We start from the raw sequence: 25,953 nt of genomic DNA on the forward strand, positions 1-25,953 counted from the left end.
TTTCACCAATAAGACTCTCTCATTTTACTTTCTCTCAGCTTTCGTCGTCTAATGGTGCCCGTGCGGGTTTTCACCTATAAGACTCTCTCATTTTCATCGATTTTTCTTGTTTGGACCAGAGTGTTACAAACCATCTTCATTTGCTTGACTCAGTATTTTTCTAAGATTGGTCGAAAGGTCTTTTGGTATGTGTTGGTAATGAAAGGGTATCAAAAGTTAAATAATTTTGATATGGGTTAAAATTACAACTTTTGGAATCATTTTTCTTATTGCCAATACAATTCCTGCCCCAATTTCTTGATTGGGGTCTCTTGATGTTTCATTTTATGCACATTATGCATATTATGCACCCTATGACCGAGCCGTGAGGCGCCTACGTATCCTCTTTGAGGAATCAGGTCAAACGTAGTTCACTCCAATAATAATACATTTTTTTAATTGATTCCAAAAGAGGGTAGGAAAGAAACAAAATATGGCTCAAAAGGCGGAACAAAGGATACAGTGTTTGGATAGCAGAATAAATTGCCTTTGTCATTCCAATCTTCGAAATAATGCCAAATACAAACATCCAGTAATTATACCAAAGAAAAATCATGCATAATATCTCTTTACCGCATCAGAATTGATAGCCATGTCTATGAATTTTCCTTTAACATCTGTTAAACATAATGCACCATTGGACAATACTCTGGTCACAATGAACGGTCCTTGCCAATTTGGGGCAAATTTGCCCTTTGCTTCAACCTGATATGGAAGAATACGTTTCAGCACATACTGACCCACTTCAAACTTCCGGGGACGCACCTTTTTGTTGTATGCTCTTGCTATTCTTATTTGGTACAATTGGCCATGACATACTGCTGCCAATCGTTTTTTCATCAATAAAGTTTAACTGTTCCAAACGGGTTTTGACCCATTCATCATCATCAATCTTAGCTTCGGCGACGATCCAAAGGGAAGGAATTTCAATTTCAGCAGGAATTACCGCCTCAGTGCCATATACCAACAAATAAGGAGTTGCTCCTACTGAGGTGTGCACAGTAGTGCGATATCCCAACAACGCAAATGGTAATTTTTCGTGCCATTGTCTTGAACCTTCTACCATTTTCCGAAGTATCTTTTTTATGTTTTTGTTGGCTGCCTCGACTGCTCCATTCGCCTTGGGCTGATATGGGGTGGAGTTGCGATGTATAATCTTAAACTGTTGACATACTTCTCTCATTAAGTTATTGTTAAGATTAGCACCGTTATCTATGATGATCACCTTTGGGATTCCAAATCGACATATGATATTTGAGTGAACAAAGTCGACCACAGCTTTCTTGGTCACTGATTTGAATGTTTTGGCCTCAACCCATTTGGTGAAATAATCAATGGCTACCAGAATGAATCTGTGCCCATTGGATGCTGTCGGCTCAATTGGTCCAATAATATCCATGACCCAGTCGACGAAGGGCCATGGTACCGACATTGTGTGCAACTCGGATGGCGGGGAATGAATCAAATCCCCGTGTATCTGGCATTGATGACATTTGCGCACAAAACTGATACAATCTCGCTCCATGGTAAGCCAATAGTAACCAGCTACGAGAATTTTCTTTGCCAACACATATCCGCTCATGTGGGGTCCGCAAACTCCCGAATGTACTTCAGACATGACAGTCGTGGCTTGTGTTAGCATATATGCATCTTAATAATCCAAGATCTGGTGTTCTTTTATACAAAATTCCTTCACTTAAGAAGAATCCATTTGCCAGTCGCCTAATGGTTCTTTTTTGATCCCCTGTGGCTTGTGCTAGATATATTCCCATTCTGATATACTCCTTGATGTCGTGGAACCATGGTTCACCATCAAATTCCTCTTCAACCATGTTGCAGTAAACGTGCTGATCGTGGACTTGAATATGCAGTGGATCTACATAAGCTTTGTCCGGATGGTGCAACATTAATGCTAGGGTAGCCAATGCATTGGCAACCTCATTATGGACCCTTGGAATGTGCTTGAACTCCACTGATTGAAACCGCTAACAAAGATCATGTAAACATATCCAGTATGGTATGAGCTTCAGGTCTCGTGTTTCCCATTCTCCTTGAATTTGATGTACCAGAAGATCCGAATCTCCCAAGACCAAGATTTCCTTGATACCCATGTCTGCAGCTAGCCTTAACCCCAAAATACAAGCTTCATACTCAGCCATATTATTGGTGCAATAAAATCGAAGTTGAGCCGTAACAGGATAGTGATGTCCGGTTTCAGAAATAATTACAGCTCCTATCCCGACTCCTTTCATGTTAGCATCCCCATCAAAGAAAAGTTTCCAGTCGGGTTTCTCAATTTGCTCCATCTTATCGATATGCATTATTTCTTCATCTGGAAAATAAGTCTTCAAGGGTTCGTACTCTTCGTCGACTGGGTTTTCGGCCAAATGATCGGCCAATGCTTGGGCTTTCATTGCAGTCCGAGTCACATAGACGATGTCAAATTCTGTGAGCTATATCTGCCACTTTGCAAGTCTCCCTGTTGGCATAGGCTTTTGAAAAAAATATTTCAACAGATCTAAACGCGAAATGAGGTAAGTAGTGTAGGATGACAAATAGTGTTTCAATTTCTGAGCTACCCAAGTTAGGGCGCAATATGTCTTTTCCAGATGAGTATACTTAACTTCATAAGCTGTGCATTTCTTGATAAGGTAGTAGATGGTCTGTTCTTTTCTGCCGGTGGGGTCATGTTGCCCCAATACACAACCTAATGAATTTTCCAAGACCGTCAAGTAAAGAATCAGAGATCTTCCTGGCTTTGGCGGGACCAGCACGGGTGGGTTTGACAAGTATTTTTTTATCTTGTCAAACACTTCTTGACAGTCATCGGTCCATTTGACTGCAGCATCCTTCTTCAACAATTTGAAAATAGGCTCACAGGTTGTCGTGAGCTGAGCAATAAACCTGCTGATGTAATTCAACCTCCCTAACAAACTCATTACTTTAGTTTTGTTCCTTGGAGGTGGCAATTCTTGGATGGCTTTGATCTTTGATGGGTCTAGCTCGATGCCTCACCGACTGACTATGAATCCCAACAAATTTCCAGATAGAACACAAAATGTGCATTTGGCAGGGTTAAGCTTGAGGTTGTACCTGCGAAGTCTTAAGAAGAATTTCCTCAAGTCCCCAACGTGGTCGGCCTGATGCTTTGATTTTATGATCACATCGTCCACGTATACCTCAATCTCTTTATGTATCATATCATGAAACATCGTGGTCATTGCTCTCATGTAAGTTTCCCCGGCGTTCTTTAAACCAAATAGCATTACCCGGTAGCAATAAGTTCCCCATGGTGTGATGAATGCCGTCTTTTCTGCATCTTCTTTATCCATTAGAATTTGATGATACCCGGCATAACAATCCACAAAATATCCTATCTCATGCTTAGCACAATTATCGATCAAAATATGGATATTGGGTAATGGGAAGTTATCCTTCGGACTTGCTTTGTTGAGATTGCGGTAATCGACGCATACTCTAATCTTGCCGTCTTTCTTTGGCACAGGAACAACATTAGCCAATCAAATAGGATATCGAGTGACTCGAATGACCTTTGCCTCCAACTGTTTGGTGATTTCTTCTTTAATTCTCACGCTCATATCAGGCTTGAACTTTCTCAACTTTTGCTTGACAGGAGGCACCATTGGATCAGTGGGCAATTTGTGAACCACTAAATCAGTGCTCAAGCCTAGCATGTCGTCATATGACCATGCAAAAACATCTTTGAATTCGATGAGCATTTTAATTAACTCTTCTCGGATCTTTGGTTCAAGGTGAACACTTATTTTAGTTTCTTGGATATTATTCGTATCCCCTATATTGATGTCTTCGGTATCACTCAGGTTAGGTTTGGTTTTTTCTTCAAAATGAATTAACTCTTTACTAATCTCTTTGAAAGCCTCATCCTCATCATATTCTGATTCATAATCACAATATACTTCTTGAATTATTATTTCTGAACCAGATTGATTTTTAAGACTGGGCTGAGGATTCCTTATGCATGCCATATCACTAGAGCCAGCGTAAAAAGTACTGTACAAAAAAAGAATAAAAAGAAAAGAAAAACTATCAGGAATGGTAATGAAAAGGAAACTGTATTTCATTGGATGATAAAAGACAACAAGGTTTGCATACTTCAAACAAACTGTAAGATAAACATTGGGATTACAACCCTGAAGTAACCCAAACAAACTGAAGGAAAATCAAAATAAACTACCAAGACTCCTTTCGAATAGGGAGAGGAATGACTTTCCAATTATTAAGCTTTGTCTCTGGCCCAACGAATTGAACTTCCGCGTTGCTAGAACCTTCACCACTTTCCACCATGTTTATATCGTCAAACAACTTTTCAAATCTTTCAATTAATTCCTCCTCAGGATTAATCCTGGATTTAGGAATTGTTGTTATCGGGTGATTTCTGGTACCGGACTTGACAAAAGACTTTGATAAATGTGGAACTTACTTTGGAAGGACCCATGCTTTATGTTTTGGCTTTCTGGCCTTTCTCGCGTTTGGGACAGTGGGTATGAATCCCAATCCAAATGTTCCCCAGTTCTCAGAAGAGATACTGGTTGTGTAATGCCTTGTAAAGACGAGCCCAAACCTTTGTCGGGTACAAAACCATTCTTTAACATTTCATAGGCTACCATGACTGATGCAGAGGTTATCTTTGGATTCGGAATGTATTTCCCCTCTGGACTTTTCTCTACCAACATTGTGTCGGAAACCTGGTAAACTCATGGTCCTTGGTCATTTTCTATTTCTTCGACCGGTACAATGGCACTGTTGGGAGCATTTAAACTGGCTTCCCCATTAACAACTATTTATTCCTTATCCAATTCAAACTTGACCATTTGGTGTAGTGTTGATGGGACTGCTTTAGCAGCATGTATCCATGGTCGACCCAACAGTAAATTATAAGAAACAACTATATCCAACACCTGAAATTCCATTGTGAATTCAACTGGCCCTATTGCCAGTTCCAACACTATGTCGCCAAATGAATCTCTGCTTCCACCGTCAAACCCCCGTACGCAAATACTATTTTTTTGAATCCTCTCCTCTTTTATTTTCAATTTGCTCAGAGTGGAAAGTGGGCAGATGTTTGCGCTTGACCCATTGTCAACCAACACCCAGGTCACTACGGAGTTTTCACATTTTAAGGTGAGGTAAAGAGCTCTGTTGTGCTCAGTACCTTCCACAGGAAGTTCATCATCATAAAATGTGATTCTGTTTGCCTCAAAGATTTTGTTGGCTATCTTCTCCAAGTGATTCATGGAGATTTTATCAAGAACGTGTGCCTCATTCAAAATCTTCATTAAAGTTTGACGGTGCTCGTCTGAATGGATCAGCAATGACAATAATGACATTTGAGCGGGTGTCTTTTTCAATTGTTCCATGATAGAATAGTCGTGGAGCTTCATCTTTCTCAAGAATTCTTCCGCTTCGTCTTCCGTCATAGCTTTCTTCATTGGCGTTGAATTATTTTTAGTTTTTATTAATTCTTCGGGAGTAAAACATCTTCCCGAACGAGTCAAGCCTTGCACCTCACAGACTTCTTCCTTGACTTCTTTTCCTTTGTACATTACCGTCACCCGTTCATAGTTCCATGGAATGGCCTTGTTGTTGTTCACTGGTAACTGAGTTACTGGCTTGATAATAACCCGATCTACACGGGCTCCTTCCACGACTACAATGGGTTTGTTGGCGACCCCTGGTACAATCACTTTTAATCCTTCCTGCTTTGTAGCAACTTTGCTTGAAGATCCCTTTACAATTACCACAGATGGCTCATCGCCATTTTTGTTCTGCTCAGGTACCGACTTCTCTTCCATTAACTTTTCATCTTGCTTGGCTTCATGAGACCGAATCATCATGACGGTTTATGATGGCTTCTTTGTTTCTCCATCAGCCCGTACTATTTCTATCATATTGGCGTCCTGATGAGCTGGCATCGGATTTCTGTTGATGTTGGAAGCTTCGGGGGTTTGAAATCCAATTTTATTAGTATCAATCAGCTCTTCTATTGCATTCTTTAAATGCCAGCATTTTTCTGTGTCATGGCCTAGTCTACCAGAACAATACTCACAGCTAATGGTGTAGTCCAGATTCTTTGGAGGAGGATTGGGCAGCTTGGATTGTATTGGCCTTAGCATATCTAGCTGTCTCAACCTGTGGAACAGACTAGTGTAGGACTCTCCCAATGGAGTGAAGGTTTTCCTTTTCTGTCCCCTTTCACCCTTGAATACTTGACTAGGCCTGAAACCTGGTCCGGAGTAGGCTCGTGGATAAGGGTAGGTACTTGGTATGACATGAGCACGCCAATTGCCTTGGGCAGGTGGCTGATTGTATGCTTGTGCATGGTTAATGGAAAAATGAGGTTCCGACGGGTGATAGTAGTGTTGGGGTGAATTGTGGTGGTAAGTTGATTGGTGGGGTCGATGTTGATTGTAGTAAGGAGGTGAACCTCTGGATCCCAACCAAGTCCCTGAATCAACCATTGTCGCTTCCTCTTTTTTCTTTTTTTTCAATCCCTCCTACTCTGCCTTGAATAGCTTGAGTAGTTGCCTTAATAGCCGAATAACTCGTGATTTTATTCGTCTTGAGGCCTTCTTCCACCATACCTCCCATCTTCACTACTTCATTGAATGATTTTTCTATCGCCGAAACCAAATGGGCATAGTAAGTTAGTTCCAAGGCTTGTAGGAATTAGTCTACCATTTCACTCTCCTTCATAGGAGGATCCACCCTTGCTGCCTGTTCCCTCCACCGGAAACCATACTCTCTAAAGATCTTATTGTGCTTTTTCTCGAATTTCGTCAGGGATAGTCGATCTGGGATAATTTTTAGATTGTATTAGAAGTGATACGCAAATTCCTGTGCCAGGTCATCCCAGGTGTACCATCTCTCATGGTCCTGGCGAGTATACCACTCTAGAGCTGATCTGCTCAAGCTTTGACTGAAATAAGCCATTAGTAATTCGTCCTTTCCCCCAGCTCCTCGCATCTTGCCGCAGAAACCCCTTAAGTGGGATACTGGATCACCATGCCCGTTGTATAGGTCAAATTTGGGCATCTTAAAACCAATTGGTAATTGCACATTTGGGAACAAGCATAAGTCCTTGTAAGCCACACTGACCTGTCCTCCCAACCCTCGCATGTCTCGGAACGATTGTTCTAAGCTTTTGACCATCCTGAACATCTCTTCTTGTTCAGCATTTTTGACTGGCTTGTCAATTTCAGTTGGGAGGTCAAGACGGGGAGTAAATGAATGGATTTCGGAGGATTTGAAAGTAGGTTCCGGGGGGTAGTATTGGTTGTCCTGGGCCTGGAATGTAGGCTCACTAGGAGATTTGTGGAATGTAGCTGTGGGAGGTGCCACAAAGATAGGAGTTGCTGGTGGAGGAGGGTATGGAACTGGTTTAGGAGGTGGAGACTGCGGTGTCTGAGAGATGGTGCCTTGGTAGTGTTGGTAGATGGGGAAATTTGGGGATAGTTCAGTGATAGGATTATCCTGAGTTTAGACTAGTGATGAGGTGGAGGCAGGGTTAGCTGGGTAAGATGGGGGTGATTTCCCTGTAGACCAAGCCCGGTACATCTCAGCCATTTGTTGCTTGAGTTTAAGCATCTCTTCTTTCATTTTACCGACGTCTATCTCCTCTATCTCAATACCTGTGATGACATCCGGGATAGACATACTTTCGGGTATTGGTCCTTTTGATCTCGTGTGATAATGATAATATAACAATATACTCTTAGATAAACTAACTGCTTGAATTCTGAAAATGAGGAAACTTGTTAGTTTTGAGAGTTTAACACATATATAATTACACGTTGAGATGCAATGTTCATAGACAAATAACCTTTTTCGATTATGCATTTGCTCGGTTGCTTGTGTCATCCCAGCTTTCTTGACCTTTTTATTGTTACTCACTTTTATTTTATTCTTTTTATGATTGTGGTCGAATCTTATAGAGATTGCCTACGTATCATGCCCCCGCATGAATCAGACCGTGCGTAGTTCCAGACGTAAGGCAATTGTCAACACTTTTATTTATTCTTGAAATAATACAAAGATGGAACAGACATTACATTTGGAAAAAATTATAAGAAAATGGTTTAAAAACTCGACACAAACCCAAATCAAATAAAAGACACAACTCTTAACATCTCTGAACATGCTCCTCTTCCCACTTTTGTCGTCAATCATTGGATCATCTGCTCAATGTGTGGCTTGACCTGGATGATCTCCCGGCGTACGATACATTCTTTCTAACTCCATTGCCAGATGACGGGCAAAAATAGGTGCATGCTCTATAAACCTTTCATAATCCATCCTTTGGCATTTCACATAACTTTGAGAGGTGTAAACTTCTAAATCATGGATTTGTGCCCTAAAATCTTGGAGACATTGGTCTTGGTTTTGCAGTTGCTATTGGCGAGTGGTGGCTATATCTCTGATATAGTCTTCACGATCTAAAGCTGACACTAATTGAGCTCGGAGTCTGGCCTGATCGAGTCTTGCCTGTGCTCTTTCTCTGTCAATGTCTGCGGCCTGTGCTCTTTCTCTGTCAATGTCTGCTTGTTGATGTTCTCTGTTGTAACTTCTTGCTTCTTCTAGTTGTGCATGAAGTTGGGCTTCTGAATGTATCCAACGATCTTTCTCCTTCTTGTGTTGTGACCTATCTTCTTCGGATTGCCTTACTTGGCGTTCCTTATTAGATCTGGCCTCTTTGTTTAGTTGTTGGATTCTTTCTTTAGCTTTGCTCAACGCCCTTTCGGTTTTTGCCAAAATGGAATCACAATCTTGCATTTTTTCCAAAAGATTGGCGATGATTTTTTGATCCTTCTAACTCCTCATTGGTGTTTCAGAAGCTTTCTTCATTTTTTGAAATTGAGCGTGAAGATTTTTATTCTCACAAGCCAAACTCTTCTTCTCGCCTTCTGCTTCTTGTGCTTGTAAGACTTTCTCCAAATTGAGGTTCCTCAGATTTTCCTTTAAGGCATGGATAGTTGCTTTGTACCCCTTTTCCTTTTCTACCCAAATCAATCGCTCTTGGATTTTATCGTTAAAGGTTTGAACATGGGGTCTTTTTATTGGCCTTTTTAGATCGGGTTCTAGTGCATCATCCACGCGGGATCGTTTTTCAAACCATCTTGCATATCCTGGATTTATCTCGCCCTTTGTAGTATCTGGAACTTGAGTATCATCTTTCAAGTATCGACATACATTCCACATCTGCTGAATTAAAGTTTCGGGAAGAGTGTCTTCGGGATGTAACTCGATTACTTGCATACTCAAATCTTCATCATCTGGCACCACTTGGTATCTCCCGAGTTGTCTTAGAGCTCTCTATGGTGCATATGGTTGGACGCTTCTCAATCCCAATAGCAGCAAATAACTATTCAAGGTTGACATGTGTATCACTTCCTTTACCGGGAGCCATCCCAAAGTTCATTCAATTTGATTCGCCGTTAAAGACCTTAGATGAGATACCCAGGCTTTCATCCCTTCTGAAGACTTATAATCTTTTATTCTTTCCTTATAACTCTCGATGAAATTATCATTGCTTGGACCATACTGTATGAACTTGGGCTGATGTTGGAGATGTTCAATCATCCACATTTGCAACAAAATTTTGCATCCTTCGAAGACCTTTGCCCCTGATTTACATAAAGTCAATGCCCGATAAATGTCTGAGAGAATGATCGGGGCAAGGGTGTGATTTTCCTTGGTAGTGAGGACCTGTATGACTTTCGTTGTGCGAATATTAATTGTTCGTTCTTTGTTTGGGAAAACCATGATTCCCAGAAAAGCCACCATGAAAGCGAAGCGTCGGTGAATTTACCAGGTGTCTTTGTTCTGTTTGTTAGTAAGGCCCTTTTCATGAATTTCAAACCCGTCCGGCTTTCCGAATCTTGAATATAGGAAGTTGAAAGAACAACACCTGTTGACAACATTGCTTTTTCTGATTTGATTACTGATGTTTAGAAGACCAAAGAATCGATGCACCGAGGGATCCTTTGTGAATATCAGATTTTGATTTCTTAGATCTCCGTCAAAACCAGCATATCCAGCTATCTCTTCTAATGTAGGAGTAAGCTCAAAATCAGAGAAACGAAAGACATTGTGAACAGGGTCCCAAAAAGTTACTAACGCCGCAATCAAATCATCACGTGGTTTAACTTTCATAATATCTGTGAGAGTTCTCAAATGCTTAATGACCCATTTTTGACCATCTTCGCCTAACTCATACCACCACATCTAAAGCCGAAATAGAAACTTGTCTACATTTGCGGACGGTGGGTTTTGGGTGGTGCTCATTTTGTATCTGAAATTAATTTTAACAAAATCAAGACTCATTTTGAAAACAGACACTAAAAAATCATTTTTTATCTATTTATTTAACACTTCTTATTTTTTTCAAAACTTAAAACTATATATATATATATATATATATATATATATATATATATATATATATATATATATTTTTTTTTTTAAAAAAAAACATTTTATTTCTCGGCTCTCGCAATAATTATTTTTTCAATTAAGCTGGTCAACAAGCAAATCCGAGGCAAATGAATGCACAAGTAGCAAGTAGGATGCATCAGAATGGTCTTTTCATTTCGGGTTCACCTGTCCTAGACAGACCCAACCCCTGTGTTGAGTCTCCAAGGTCAAATGTACATCATGCAAATAGACGTTCCTATAAGGGATCCAGTACAAGGCTGAGTTATTCTAAGTGAAAAACCTGAGGCAGATTGTTCTAGACCTGGCTTACCCAAACGGACAATTTGAGCCGAAGTGGGGGCAACGTACCGGGAGCACGAAAGTCTACCCGGCCTAGTTACTTTTCCCAACTTCGTATTATTTGGTATGACCTTTAATAGAAAGGTGGGCCACGCGCACGTGTGCACCATAAATTCAGAAGACTCAAAAAGAATGAGGGTTTCGTAGCAGTTTTATATACACAATTCAAATAATATTAAAGCGGTAAAAAGCAACATTTAGCATATTGAGCATAAACATGTAAAAACCATATAATAAATAAAGCCAACTATAACAGTTATTTTAAGCTCGAATTCTTGAACCCTGAACCAGTGGTTCTGGTTTCACTTTTATCCCCAGCAGAGTCGCCAGAGCTGTCACACCTCCTTTTTCCGCCCCCGAGAGGGTGCGAGGGAGTTTTCTCCAATTACAGGACAGTCGAAATGGGATTTATTTATTTATTTCAGAGTCGCCACCTGGGAATTTTAAGGTGTCCCAAGTCACCGGTTTTAATCCCGAATCGAGGAGAACATGACTATGTTTGTCATTCTGCGAACCAGAAATCCGAGTAAGGAATTCTGTTAATTCGGGAGAAGGTGTTAGGCATTCCCGAATTCCGTGGTTCTAGCACGTTCGCTTAACCATTTTTATATTTGGCTTAATTATCTTGATCTACTAAATACATTTTTTCTTGTTGCCCGATTTTATTACTGCTTTTGTTTAGATGGTTTACACTTGTAGACCTTTCTTGAAACGAATCACGCCTACATATATTCGTATTATAGCCCCCTCCATTACCTTTTGTTTCCCATTATCCCATTAAATTAAAGCCACTAACATTCCACTATAACACACTAATACTAACATACTGTTCTTACTGTTTCATTCCCAGAATACCCCTATAATCCTACTGTTATTACTGCCCTTAATTCAAACTTTTGTAACCTATTATTGAACACCTATTATTTCAAAACTATCAGTTGATGACTGAAGACTAAAACTGAAGGCTGAATTCTAACTGATCAATTGAACTGAATTTAAATTAAAACTAACACAACACAGAATTCATCAAAATCATTGAAGCTGAAATGGAAACTGGAATCAGAATCAACATTAATGCAGGAACATTGTCAGCATATTGACAATGCCTTGAAACTAATTTCCTAGAGATCGACATACATAACAACAATTGACGAACTTAACTGACTTATCAAACAAGAACAAATTAATTGGCAAGAACTGATTAACTGATTACCTTCAACAAAAATGATAATAAACAATCCAAAACAGATAAACAAGTCGTTTCAATCAGCATTAACAGAAATAAGAATTTATAAAACAACTAATCGACGAACTTTAATCGAGTCGATTACACATATTCTAAACAATCACAACAAACAGACACAATGCTATAATTTGATCGAATAAATGGGTATGAGACAGAATCAAATAAACAGATAGGAAAATTACACAGATTACTGAAATAGGCAACAATACACACAGGATACAACAGAAAAAAAAAGGAAAAATACCTCTAATTCTTCAAAATTATACAGACACAGGCTCAACTTTGGATTCAGACCTTTTGAGGTTTGAACAGACTTTATTCGAAGTATTCTCAATTGAGAATACCTCGATTAAAGTCTCTTAGACCTCAATCCCTCAATTAATCGGACAAATTCCACGATTTGGCATTTTAGGATTTCACTTTTTCTCAAATTTAGGGTTCGGCCAATTCTGGGCAGATTCGAAGGGAACTAAAGATGACTTAGGGGTGAGGGAGGCCTAGGGGTCAGTTGGTGTGAATTTGAGACGGATTTGGGTGAGTTCATGTTTGCCTCGAATCTTCAAATGAAGATTCGAGCAGTTCTAGGATGATTCGACCTAAACCATTACCGGATATATGACGAGGGTAGTCAGGAGAAGCTATGGTGTTGATTTGGAAGCCATCGGAGATGGTTGGGTTTTCAGGACAAACTTCGATCGAATATTCGAGACGTTGGGGCCTGATTCGAGGGATATGGGTTATGGATTTGGAACGGGGAGGTTAAGAGGAGTTGAGGGTGTTAAGGTGGGGTTGTTTGGACAACCGGAACCGCCGTGAGGCGATTTCCGGTGGGTGGTTGATGGTGGTTACAGGCGGGGGTTCATATGGTCTCTGAATATCATAGACGAAAGGGGGAATGGGGGGTATGGCCTAGTGGGCGTGGGGTATGGTTTAGGATTTATATATGGGTGGGGTGGATGGACCATGGCCGTTGGATCAACTGAGATCAAAGGCCTGGATAAATTTGTATGAGGGGAACGGTGTCGTTTGAATTTAGTTGGGGTATGGGTTGGCCCAGGCAAAGTGGATCGGGTATAGAGGACTGACCGGGACCGTTGGATTAAAAGGGAACAGACGGCCTTGATTGAATCCAATCATACAACGTCGTTTGATTTAATTGAAGATCTGAACTGGACCGTTGGATCTGACTGATCAATGGTCCAGATTGAAAGCATCCAAACGACGTTGTTTGGAGACGGCTGAGAGATCTGGTCCTGGATTGGGTCATTACACATTTTGGGCCTGATTTTTGTCAATTAAACGGCCCAACCCAATTTTTCTTTCCCATTTTCCTTTTAATTCCTAATTATTAAATTCCTAATTCTAATTATAAAAATCAAAATTAACCTTACACAATATTAATCACCTTTTAACAACCATTAACACAAGATAAAAATTTAATCACACAATGACACATTTAAATGACAAAAATAGGATAAATGCATATTTTTGTGATTTTCTTTTTTAGAGCTAAATAACAATTTAATTAATTCTTAAATGCATAATTAAACCCTAAATATGCACGCAACATGTATTTTTATTTTATTTTTCATTTAACTATAACAAAATAAACATTTACGGACAAAACACAAATAATTACCCAAAATGCCACATAAATTCTAAAAATTGCATGCAAAGAAAACTTATTTGTGATTTCCTTTTGGAGTAGTTCTTGTGAGGCAAAAATCACGTGCTCACAACAAGCACCAAGAGGGTTGAAAGACATAGAAACTAAATAAACTGAATAAAATAAGTTTAGCCGAAAATCGACAAGTTGGGAATATTACAACATGTACTCTTGGGATAGTAATTGGGTGATTAACATCATAAGGATGTTATGTTATGAGTTATTTTAGTCGTATGATAGTTGTGCATTATGTTTTGAAGTCAAGAGAGTTGTGGAACAAAGTTGGCAAAGTTCATCAGAAGTTACATTCATAAATATGCTAAAAATAAGGTTAAATGTAGCGGAGCTTTTATCCCAATATACTTGGAATTATAGGATGATCCATATATCAAATTTAACATCTACTAGTCTAGCTTCTAACATATTTAACCGTTTACGATATCGGAGTAGAGAGATATTTGCATTTTTGTGAGACTGCGGAGACTGCATGGGTGACAAGTAGGTGTGTCACTAAAGCTTTTTGAGCAATATATTTTGTATGTTATATGAGATATTTTGTTGGACATATTATATACAAAATTGAAGGTATTGTAATGTAGTTTCCAACGCTCTTAACTGTTCATTCATATGACACCCGGATAAAAATATATAAGCCTCGGAAGATGGTCAATGCTAGGGTGTCAAGCTAGCACCTCTTTGACTTTTCAAAGGTTTATATATATAGGTCTCAGGTCGTGTTTATATTCATTTTTCCATAGAAGACGACCAGAGAACACCCATAAAAATATCCTTCAGCTCTCTTCTAGGGTTTCAAAGAAGATTAACATCTCGGGTACGTAATCAAAAAGTGATAACGTTAGAACGATCCCTATGACATAAGTATCGATATATTGCCTCTCTTTTTCTTTGTCGTTTGATATTTGGAAGGTAGTTCAGAGTTAAGAAAACATCTACTTTATGCATTTAAGCTTTTAAATATAAAAAAGGTAGATAATTCGTTTCCTAATAGTTAGAACTCACAGGATGGTAATCGGAAGCCGTGATTTTGATTTATTTCACTTTTAATGGACTGTTTTGTAGTCCACTCGTGTTATCCTATTGTTCTACTTATTTATGGAGTTTGGAAGGATGAATGGCATGGAGAAACGCCACATGTGGCAGGGTAGTAGACTGGTCACTCGTCGTTGAAATTTTAGGCTAATTGATAACTTGTTGATTGGGTGTATTATGGTATATTTGGGGGTTTTGTTGTATTGTAGGTCCCGAATCGTAGTTGGGTTGTTTTTGAGTTGCTGATTGTATTGTGTTTGTATCTTGCCTATTGTAGGGAGCAGTAAAATTAGAAAAAATGTTGCCCATTTTATTTTAGAATCGAGTTATCGTTTGAGGTATGTTAAGGCTATCCCTTCCTTCTTGTTTGCATGATCCATATGATATAACGAAATGAGCAAGCACGCAACTTTCACAAATGGTTCTTTTCTTAGAAGTACTAGTGTTGCCTAGGTTCTTGATTCCCCATATGTCCTATTATCATATCATCTGTTCATAGGTCTTAGAAAATAGTTAAGTTGATAAAGATTATTTCATGATATTAACCGAAGGCATATTGATCTTATGACATTCCGAGAGATCTTATTGACTTTCTTCTTATGCATTATATTCATTTATACATATGTATTGACCCATGACCATATGACGTTATATATGCTCCACCACCTAATCAACTTGTATACATTGATGATTTCGGCCACAGAGACCGAGCTGATATGATAGGATGCCCTCAGAGGCTTGATAATGTTATGTACGCATATACATATGCATGATGTAACATTTATATGCATATACATGAAATTATAAATGTTTCATGATTCATAGTATTATTCAGATTTAGAGGTTGAGTTCTACACTCTATGTTTCTTTCATGTCTTTTATATACTACTTTCATGCCTTACATACTCGGTATTTTATTTGTACTGACATCCCTTTTGTCTGGGGATGCTACGTTTCATGCCCGGAGGTCCTGATAGACAGGTTGATAGTCCTCCTAGTAGGCTACCAGCTCAATGAAAGGTGTTGGTGCACTCCACTTACTTCAGAGTTTTCTATTTGGTCAGTATGGTTTGGATATGTATTGATTGGTATGGTGGGACCCTGTTCGGACCTTTATGACATTTATGTACTCTTAGAGGCTTGTAGACAGATGTCATGTATATGGATACTTGTATGACCTTGTCGGCCTATGTTTCGAGTGTATAAATGATCATGTCGGCCTTATAGGCCCGTATGTCACATGTATAAGTTTTTATTCCATGTTGGGTCACCCTACGTCGAGTATTCCCCTATGTTTTATTCAGGTCATGATGACCTTTCAGGGCAACTTGCCTATGATGGTACGATATGAAAGATATGTTACGTTGTTACGAAAGATATCGGTTTGGGTCGTAACAAAACTCTCTTAAGTTTCTCCAAAAAGAAAATAAAAAATCATTGGTGATTTTTCACTCGATGAAATTAAAGATGCAGCACCAGTTGTAGCCTATGCAATTTCTAAGTTTACATGATATCTCCTCATCATGCATTCTTCACCGTCATGCCACGACCCAAATCGATGGGCCATGATGGGCACCCGGTACCTTACCCAACCGAGTACCAACATAACGTATATTTTCATGTCATACTATCATAAATAACTGAGCCGGAGAGGCTGCCGTAAAATAGGTAGAATACAACAGGTATGCCAACTTATACATTAAACATATCGGCCTCTAAGACCAAAATAACCACTTGAACGATGAACATATACCGACAAGGCCATACGATCTCTTACGTACATGACATCGTCTACAAGCCTCTAAGAATACATAATTTTCATAAAGTGCGGGACAGAGTCCCACCATACCAAACAATACACATCTAACTCATACTAACCAAACAAGCAACTCCGAAGCAAATGGAGCGCACCAATATCTTCCGCTGAGTTGATAGCCTACTTAGAGGGCTTTCGACCTGTCTATCGGGACCTACGGGCATGAAACGCAGCATCCCCAGGAAAAAAAGGATGTCAGTACGAATAATGTACTGAGAATGTAAGGCACATAAATAAGTACATAACAGACATAAAGGAAATATAGAGTAAATGACTCCACCTGTAAGTCTGGATAACTTTATAAATCATGAAATAATTATAATGTCATGCATATGCATATGAATGTCATGTCGTGCATAGGTACATGTTTCATAACATCATCAACCTCTGAGGGCGTCCCATCATATCATCTCGACCACTGTAGGCAAAATCATCAACGTATACCAGCTGATCAGGTAGTGGTACGTATATAATGCCATAACGTTTTCCCATATATATATATATACATACATATATATATATATATATATATATATATATATATATATATGCACTTATATAATGCCGTCTGAGTCATGGTTCAATGTACATGTATAAATGCATGAAAAGCATAAGAAATACATTAATAAGATTTTCTCGGAATGCCATAAAACTCAATATGCCTTTCGGATAAACTTTATCAAATACGTATTTTTTTCTGAGACCAATGAATAGATGATAGAATAATATGACACATGGATAATCAAGAACATAAGCATCTCTAGCATTTGTATGAATAGAGTCATTATGGAAGTTGTGCATTTGGACGTTTCGTTTGCATCCTATGGATCATGCCAAAATAAAGAATGGATATCCTTAACATACCTGAACCGATTCTCTTCACAATCCCTTTAACACCCATTGATTGCCAAAACATGTAACGGTGGATCGAAGTAGGAGAAAATTCGTATGTTGTTCTTGAGAAAGATTGTACCGTGCTCTCTTAGAAATGCAAATCCCGTTGCTATCACGCAGTATAACTTTGTATGAAAAGTTTGCCCAAAATCCATCACCTTAGCTTTAATTCACGTTTCTTGTGAATTAGATTTGAAGATTGTGATTTAATCATTGTTGTGAAATTGCACCTTAGCTTTATTTTACGTCTCTTGTGAATTAGATTTGAAGATGGTGACTTAATCATTCTTGTGAAATTGCAGCACATATTATTTCTGAGAATGATCACATTCTTGAATGAATTTTAGGAAGTCTTACCTTAGTGGGTGTCGACCCCACTAGGTGATGACTTAGCAATGTCTCGTTACCCGGCAATTAACCAATTACCCGCATAATTAAGAATTATCTTAACTTACGTAAAATACTACTCTCTTTTAACATACCTTGTACATCTTACTAGCATGGTCATGTAGTACCTTGTATTGCAATAGTCCATAAATACCGGATATATTAGCTCGGGCCGTATTTTATCCCAAAATTCCAAACTTTAACGAAAATTCATTTTCTTTGACTTGCTTCCCCTTTCACCTTCACGAATTTACTCACCACTTATTGAATAGCATAATCCTTATAATTTCCAAATAATCTTTTACTTGGACTGATGTCAATTACCTTATGGCAAAATTCAACGTACAATACTACATGGTGCAACATCGTCGTAACTTAATACTGTGAAGCGTAACATCACTGTAATGTAGTACCGCAAGACATAACATCATCGTAATATAATACTGTAGGACATAATATCATTGTAATATTGTGGGGTGTAACATCATTCCCCACTTTAGAACATTCGTCCTCGAATGTTGATTGATGCTCTTATCATTTTCATAACTTATAGCTCTTGGGAATACCTTAACACTCTCCTTTCCATTTAAGTAGTTGCTATGTGAATATATCCAAAGTCTAGGGTATTCCTCTCCCCCTTAGTCTTTTTTCTCATATCATGACTTGTGGTCGAAATCTTTCTAATCTCGCAACCGCTGCTACCTCCTATTATGCAGCCTGTATGACCCTGGCTTTGTAAGTGCGCTTATGCGATTCATTTTTTCTTTTTCCTTTTAGCTTTTAGTCAATATCTAGGCCTTACTTTGTAAACATATACAAGGTTTAATATGATGCCTCTCTGGGCATCTATAGGTGTACTGAGGTTCTTCGCTCGATACTTTGTAGAGCTTGCGAATATGTGCATATCTTATTGCATAGATCTAGTTATCCATTCGTATGGCTTTACTAAATCTACATGTGTCATACTATACAATAATTTCTTTACTTCAATTTATCGTTATTGAGGTATGCTTACCAAATTCCCAGTTACTTTTGTTGCCTATCCTTTAGGTATAAATATCAGTCCTTTAATGCTCCTTCATTACCGTTCATCTTAAGAAGGATGGCGTAATTTCATGTCATACTTTGTAACTTGTATCTGTCCATTATTGATTCACCTCAATGTTGATCTACAATCCTCCACGTGAAGATTTGAAACTTCTTATGTAATAGATCGTGCTAGGGCTTATGTTGCATTGAGGAATATTTGAAGTGATTTCCATAATCGTATTTCATAGTGTCTCAATGTAATTTACCTTACAGGGGGTATCCTAATCTCGTACTGTTAGTGAAATATTTTCTCCTTCTCTTCTTTTTTTTTTCAAAATCATTATTCAAACGAAGGTCCAAATGTCACTCCTTATCTACCACCATTACACCATCATCTCTTTCAACTGATATTAGTCCTAGACTCCTTTGAGTTCATTCAGGCTATACTGAGCTTTCTATGACTTAGAGAAACGATTATCTCACTTGTTTTCATAGGTTTAATCTTGAGGACTTATCCGTTCTCATCACCTTCTCACCCGCCCTTTCGTATCCTTACTCTTTCCTTCCTAAAACCTTGTTGCTTTTCCATACTTAAGCTTGACCTACCTATATATTTTTATATTACTCGCAACCTTTCTTCAGCTTGCTTGTATCATAGATTTCCTTATGTCACTCTGGAATATCAAGCAAGACATCACATCATCTCTAACTCCTCTTTACTGTGTTAGTTAGCCTCCTCGATACCTAGAAACCATAGGCTATGAGATATGCCACTGAAGATGCCGCTATCATTCCTGGATATTGAATTTCGTTCTTCTAGCTTTCTATCTAAAGTATGGACTATTCACAATTTTCTACATTTGAGTATCTCATACGTTGTTCACCTTTACCTTACTTACTTAAAATCTTGCATCATATTTTTTATCTCCTTCATAACCTCCCTTCCACAGAGGTATGGTTCACATTATAACTTAAAGCTCTATTATAATACTACAATCTGGTGGGAGCTTCACACTGGCTTCTTATGAGGCTGTTACTTTTTTTTAAGTGGCTTTATCATATAGCTGTTATAGACTATGGTTGTTGTACTATCTTTCTCGTATCTCTGATTTTAAGGGAGATCCTGCAATGTTCTCGATCACGATGTTTCTATTTTTTTGGGTCCAATAATAAAACTCCTGATTTACTTGGGTGATGTAACTCTTTATTTTCCTCCTCCTTCTGATCGGCCTTTATGTCGGCTTAAGTTATCTTCTGATCTATGGTTCCTGATATTAGTTATTCTGTTTAGCCTTTCATGGGCGCTAAGGAATATACATGATAGAACCCTTTAATAATTTAATCGTTCGTTTATTACCTGGGCTCAATTCTTTCTTTTAACGTATACCAGAAATCTTCTACGGTTGTATATGCTGCATGTATAAAACTTTGAACCATTAAGTGTGTTCAGAACGTAACCAACTCTGGATCATTGATTGAATAATTTCTTTTGTTCCATCTTAGCTTTCTTTCAACTTAAGCTATTACTTTTTTTGGTTTTTCTACCCATTGTTGCGTCCATACTTAGCTTATCTTTGTGCCCAGATATGCCATAGTTTCCGTGCAACTCATATGATCTCGAATATTACTTTTAATTTTACTTCTTGTTCATTAGCCACGGTAGGTTCCACTTTCATTTGGAGTGCTTAAAATGTTGTTTTGAGACTGTTGTTACACAATAATTTCCTCTTTAGGTCATTGTACTTAAGTTAAAGCCTTCTTCCTTATTTCCTTAGCTAGTCTTTCGTTGTAGTACTTAGGAAGAACCCTTGACCCTCGTAAAGTTGTGATCTTATTACAGACCTTTTGATGTCTTTCCTTGCATATAATTAATTGTAATTTCTTAACTCCATGCCATTGTGCTTGTAGGGTTGCTTCTGAACTGACATTTTGATTGCCTTTCCAGTGGCACTTTCTTTTATTCCTGTAACACTCATACGGTACCTTTAACTACCCCGACTCCTATTTGAATATATCTCAATTATTATAATGACATTACTGCGAGGCTGAATTCTCCGTGTTGGGGTTTACTACATTCATTTTGCATAATCTACTGATTTGTCTGTAACTTCTTGTTTAGTCATGACTAGGCTCTTCCTGAATCAACTACTAATTACTCTTCGGCCCATTCTCATATCCATATTCTGCGTAGTCTTTCTTGGTCTATTTCCTTGTCTTAACTAACCTCACGTGCTGGCTCCTTATCTATCAACAACATCCCCGATGGGAAATCTTACTTTATTTTCTTGACGTCGTGCTTACATAATGATCTGGAAGCATAGCATATATGTAACATTTGATCATCTCATACTTTTCTCATTTTTATCGCCTTCTTCCTTTATCATTCCATAGTTACTAGAACCACTTAATTCTGGCTTAATGCCACATCATTTCATATTTCCTCTTTTAGGGGAGTACTAAGAGTTGGAGCTAGGACGACCTGCCTATAGATGTTTTACCTTTTCATCTTCGGCATCTTTTTACATCATCGATGACCCTTACTCGCCTTGCGGTAATCCTTCTATACCAAGGATAACAAAATTCCTTACTCATAATGGTGACACTTAGTGTAACTGGCACATACATTCTCTTAAGCTTAACTTTGCTCCCATTTCTTGCTTTAGGGAGGTGCTTCCTAAATGACCATTCGCTGAATTTCTCATGAATCTTCTTCTATTGTCCATTCTATTATCGTCGGAACACGATCTGAAATTCTCAAGATGCTGACTATTATCAAATCACTCTGTCCCTAATTCATATTTAGTTTATCTTGTTAACCAGCCAATAATGATTTCTATTAATCTGGGGTCTAATTTTTCCTTCTGTTAATTACGTTAGAGTTGCGAACTTAATTCTCAGGATATGAATTTATGGCCTATATTCTTTTATTGTCTCAAGGCCTGCCATCTTCCATCTTTTCCTTCACTTGACTGTAAACTCTGTAATACTGTCATCATTTTTTTGACCTACCGTTGTCAGCCAGGTATCATATCTAACTCATTATGACGACCCGGTCGGTCGTCTTAAGAATTAATGCCCCGATCCCCTATTAACTATTTTCCTCGAGTTTATTTCTGCTATTTTGATTTGTCGGGATGTTCGGTTTTGAGTTTCGGAGAGTTTTGGGACACTTAGTCCCTAAATGAGAGATTAAGTGTTGAAAAGTTGGCCGTAGTCGGAAAAGTGTGAAGACGGCCTTGGAATGGAAATTTGATAATTTCGTTAGCTTCGTTGGGTGATTTTGGGCTTAGGGCAATGTCCGGACTGTGTTTTGGAGGTCCGTAGCTAATTTAGGCATGAAAAGCCGAAAATTGAATTTTAAAGTTTCCGGTTTGATAGTGAGATTTTTATCTGAGGGACAGAATGGAATTCCTAAAGTTGGAGTAGCTCCATAGGGTTGAATGTGACGTGTGTGTAAAATTTTAGGTCATTCGGACGAGGTTTGATAGACTTTTTGATCGAAAGCGTAGTTTTAGAGTTTTGGAGTTCTTAGGCTTGAATACGATGAAAAATAGGTGTTTTTATGTTGTTTTGAGCATTCCAAAGGTTGGAAAATTTTGAATGATGTTTTAGGATTGGTTGGGAGGCTTGATTGTGGTCCCAGGGGCCTCGGGTGTGTTTCGGATGCTCAACGGGTCATTTTGGACTTAGAGGATTGCAGAAAATGCAGCAGGTCTCCAGATCTGGTTTCCTTCTTCGCGTTCACAAGTAAGGTCTCGCGTTCGCGAAGAGGGTCCCGCAATTGTGAAGCTGAGAGGCGGTATGCCTACGCGTTCGTGAAGAGAGTCCTGCGTTCGCGTAGGAGGGAAAAGTTTGCTATCACGTTCGCGACAGGGGCATCACGTTCGTGATGAAGAACCCTGGGCCAAGCGAAGTTGTGCTTCGTGAACGCGAGGGTCCTTCCGCGTTCGCGAAGAATGATTTACCTGGGAAGATATAAAATTTCAAAGTCAAGGGTTTAGCCATTTTTATCAAAACTAGAGTTTGGGATCTCGGATTTGAGTGAGATTTTGAGAGATTTTCAGAGATATCAATTGGGTTATGATTCTTTACTCATTTTTTCTTTTAACTCATTAATCTAAACATAAATTCATCATTGAATTTCGGAATTTGTATGAAAATTGGGGGAAAATTCTTAGACCAAGAATTTGATTTTTGATTGGGGATTTGATATTGGATTGGGATAATTTTGGTACGGTTAGACTCGTGAGAGTGTGAGGATTCTGGAAATGTAAATTTTACCCGATTCCGAGACGTGGACCCGAGGGGCATTTTGGTCATTTTATCTAATTTTGTGTATTAACTTAGAATTTAATCGTAGAATCAGTTACTTGAAGTGTTATTTACATTTTGCAACTTAATTGAATAGATTTGGGCCATTTGGAGTCGAGTACTCGTGGAAAGAACGTGGTCTCGGCCTAATTTTGAGCCGGTTCGAGGTAAGTGGCTTGCCTAACCTTGTGTGGGGGACCTTCCCCTTAGGATTTGGTATATTTGATAATTTAAATGCCTTGTATGTGAGATGACGAGTGCGTACCTGAGCTAATTGTTGAAAATTAAGTTTCTTTAAGTTATTTCAATTGTGCTCATTTTTCCTGTTTTATACTACTTGCAAATTTAGCATGTTGTTAGCTTAGAAAAGCATGTTTAGTTGACTTAATTGCTTATTTGCTTCAAATGCCTTAATTGCATTACGTGAAGCATGTTAGGCTAGAATTTCCTATTTTAACTTCGTACGAAATTGAGCTTATTTGAGTATTTCTTTGCGTTGTTGCTGCGTGTTTTACTTTGTGACTACGGGATGGTATCCCGGGAGATTCCCCTGCATGTTTACTTTGGGACTATGGAATGATATTCTAGGAGATCCCCCTGCACATTTACATTTGAACTACGGGACTACACCCGGTAGATTACCCATGTACTGAGTATTTACCTTTGGAACTATGGATCGGTATTCTGGGAGATCCCCTCGCATTATGAGTTGGACTATGGGACAGTATCTAGGGAGATCCACTGGATATTTATATTTGGAACTACAGGACGGTATCCTGGGAGATCCCCGGTTGCTTTCTTTATGCTAAGCCGTATTTTCTCTCTGTGTTTACTTTGCCTTTGTAGTAGGTGTTGCTATCTTTTCATTCGTGTTACATTTACTGTTGTACATATTATACTGCTCTGTTCTATACTGTCAAACTTTATATATTTAGTTAACCTAAGTAGGGCCCTGACCTTCCTCGTCTCTACCCGACCGAGGTTAGGCTTGGCACTTACTGAGTACCACTGTGGTGTACTCATGCCCTTTCTGCGCATGTTTTTCATGTGCAGATACAGGCACATCAACTCAATCCTACCACCTGTGAGGCGAGGTGACTGCTCTAGAGACTTTGAGGTACATTTGTCGCATCCACAGACCAAGGAGTCCCTTTCTATTCTAGCTTTTAATCATTTGCCCTTCTGTATTTCTTTTCCTTGTTAGATATTCTGGAGTTAGATATTGTTAGATATGCAAAGTCCTGTGGTTCTGTGAGTTTCCAGGTTTTGGGATAGTGTATCAGATTTTGAGAAGTTGTGTTGTATATGCCGAGCAGCATTTTAAATATTGTTTTCCTTTGGTTATTTTTGGCTTTAATTTATTTCTCCTGCAAGTTTTGTTTATGTTCCACATTTGTTAGGTTTACCTAGTCATAGAGACTAGGTGCCATCACGACAGTTCACGGATGGCGAACTAGGGTCGTTACAAGTTGGTATCAGAGATCTAGGTTCATAGGAGTCATGGATCACAAGCCTCTTTATTAGAGTCTCTCTGATCGGTACACAGACGTCTATACTTATCTACGAGAGGCTATGTAATTGTTAGGAAAATTTCCACATTATTTGATTTCCTTGTCGTGCGATATTTTGACATCGCAATTCTAAACTTCTGTCTTCTATTCTCTCACAGATGGTGAGGACAAGTGCTACCCGAGATTATCAGGCACCCGCGCCCCCTACTGCAGCCGTCAGAGGCTGGGGCCGGGGCAGAGGCCGAGGACACGCACATGGTGCAGCCAGAGCACCTATGCGAGCTGCCGTCGAGTTACCACCAGCAGTTCCAGCCAGAGTCCAAGCACCTGATATGCCTACTGCTACTACTACTCCAGCACTTCAGGAGAGTTTGGCGCAGTTCATGAGCATGTACACTACTTTGGCTGCTTCCCCTTGCTACAGCCACATCTCAGGCCGGGGGAGGTGCACAGACTCCCGCCGCCCGCACTCCTGAGGAGCAAGTGCATTTTGATCAGGTCCCAGAGGTTATTCTTGTACTGCTTTTAGTGTCAGTTCAGCCCGAGGATAGGGCAGTGGCTTCAGAGGATGAGCAGCGAAGACTTGAGAGGTTCAAGAAGTATGACCCTCTAGTGTTTAACTAGTTAGCATCAGACGATGCCTTGAGATTTCTAGAGGAGTGTCACCGTATCCTCTACACTATAGGTATATTAGGATAGAGTAGGGTTTCTTTCACTGTCTTCCAGCTTCGAGGAGCCGCCTATGAGTGGTGGCGCACCTATGAGTTAGACAGTCCGGACGAGGCTGCTTCACTAACTTGGCCAAGTTTTGAGATCTGTTCCTGAGAGAGTTCATCCCTTAGAGTCTCAGGGACACATGGCGCCTAGAGTTTGAGCATTTGCGCCAGGGTGCTATGACTGTCTCAGAGTATGCTGTCTGTTACACTAGCTTGGCTAGACATGCACCAGCCTCTAACCTTACTTTCTACTGTTCGAGAGAGGGTTTGCCGGTTTATTGAGGGCCTTATTCCTAGCATCAAATCTAGTATGGCTCGTGAGTTGGAGATGGATATTTCTTATTAGCAGGTGGTAAGCATTGCTAGGAGGATTAAGGGTATGCATGCTAGGGAGAGAGAGGAGAGGGAGGCCAAGAGGTCTCGAGAGTCGGGCCATTTCTCTAGTGCACGTGCCCCAGCAACAGGTCGTCATGGTA

At 39.2% G+C, this 25,953-nt stretch overlaps 1 protein-coding gene across 1 annotated transcript; it reads right to left on the reverse strand.

Annotated features, from left to right (window-relative positions):
- Positions 1-8,469: 8,469 nt before the first annotated feature.
- On the reverse strand, positions 8,470-8,850 carry LOC138891248 (uncharacterized). Its single transcript, XM_070174515.1, has one exon. It carries the CDS (start codon positions 8,848-8,850, stop codon positions 8,470-8,472), a length of 381 nt encoding a protein of 126 aa, XP_070030616.1.
- Between the last annotated feature and the right edge of the window lie 17,103 nt (positions 8,851-25,953).

The sequence above is a fragment of the Nicotiana sylvestris genome, chromosome 1 (genome assembly GCF_000393655.2).
Source record: "Nicotiana sylvestris chromosome 1, ASM39365v2, whole genome shotgun sequence".
Taxonomy (NCBI): domain Eukaryota; kingdom Viridiplantae; phylum Streptophyta; class Magnoliopsida; order Solanales; family Solanaceae; genus Nicotiana; species Nicotiana sylvestris.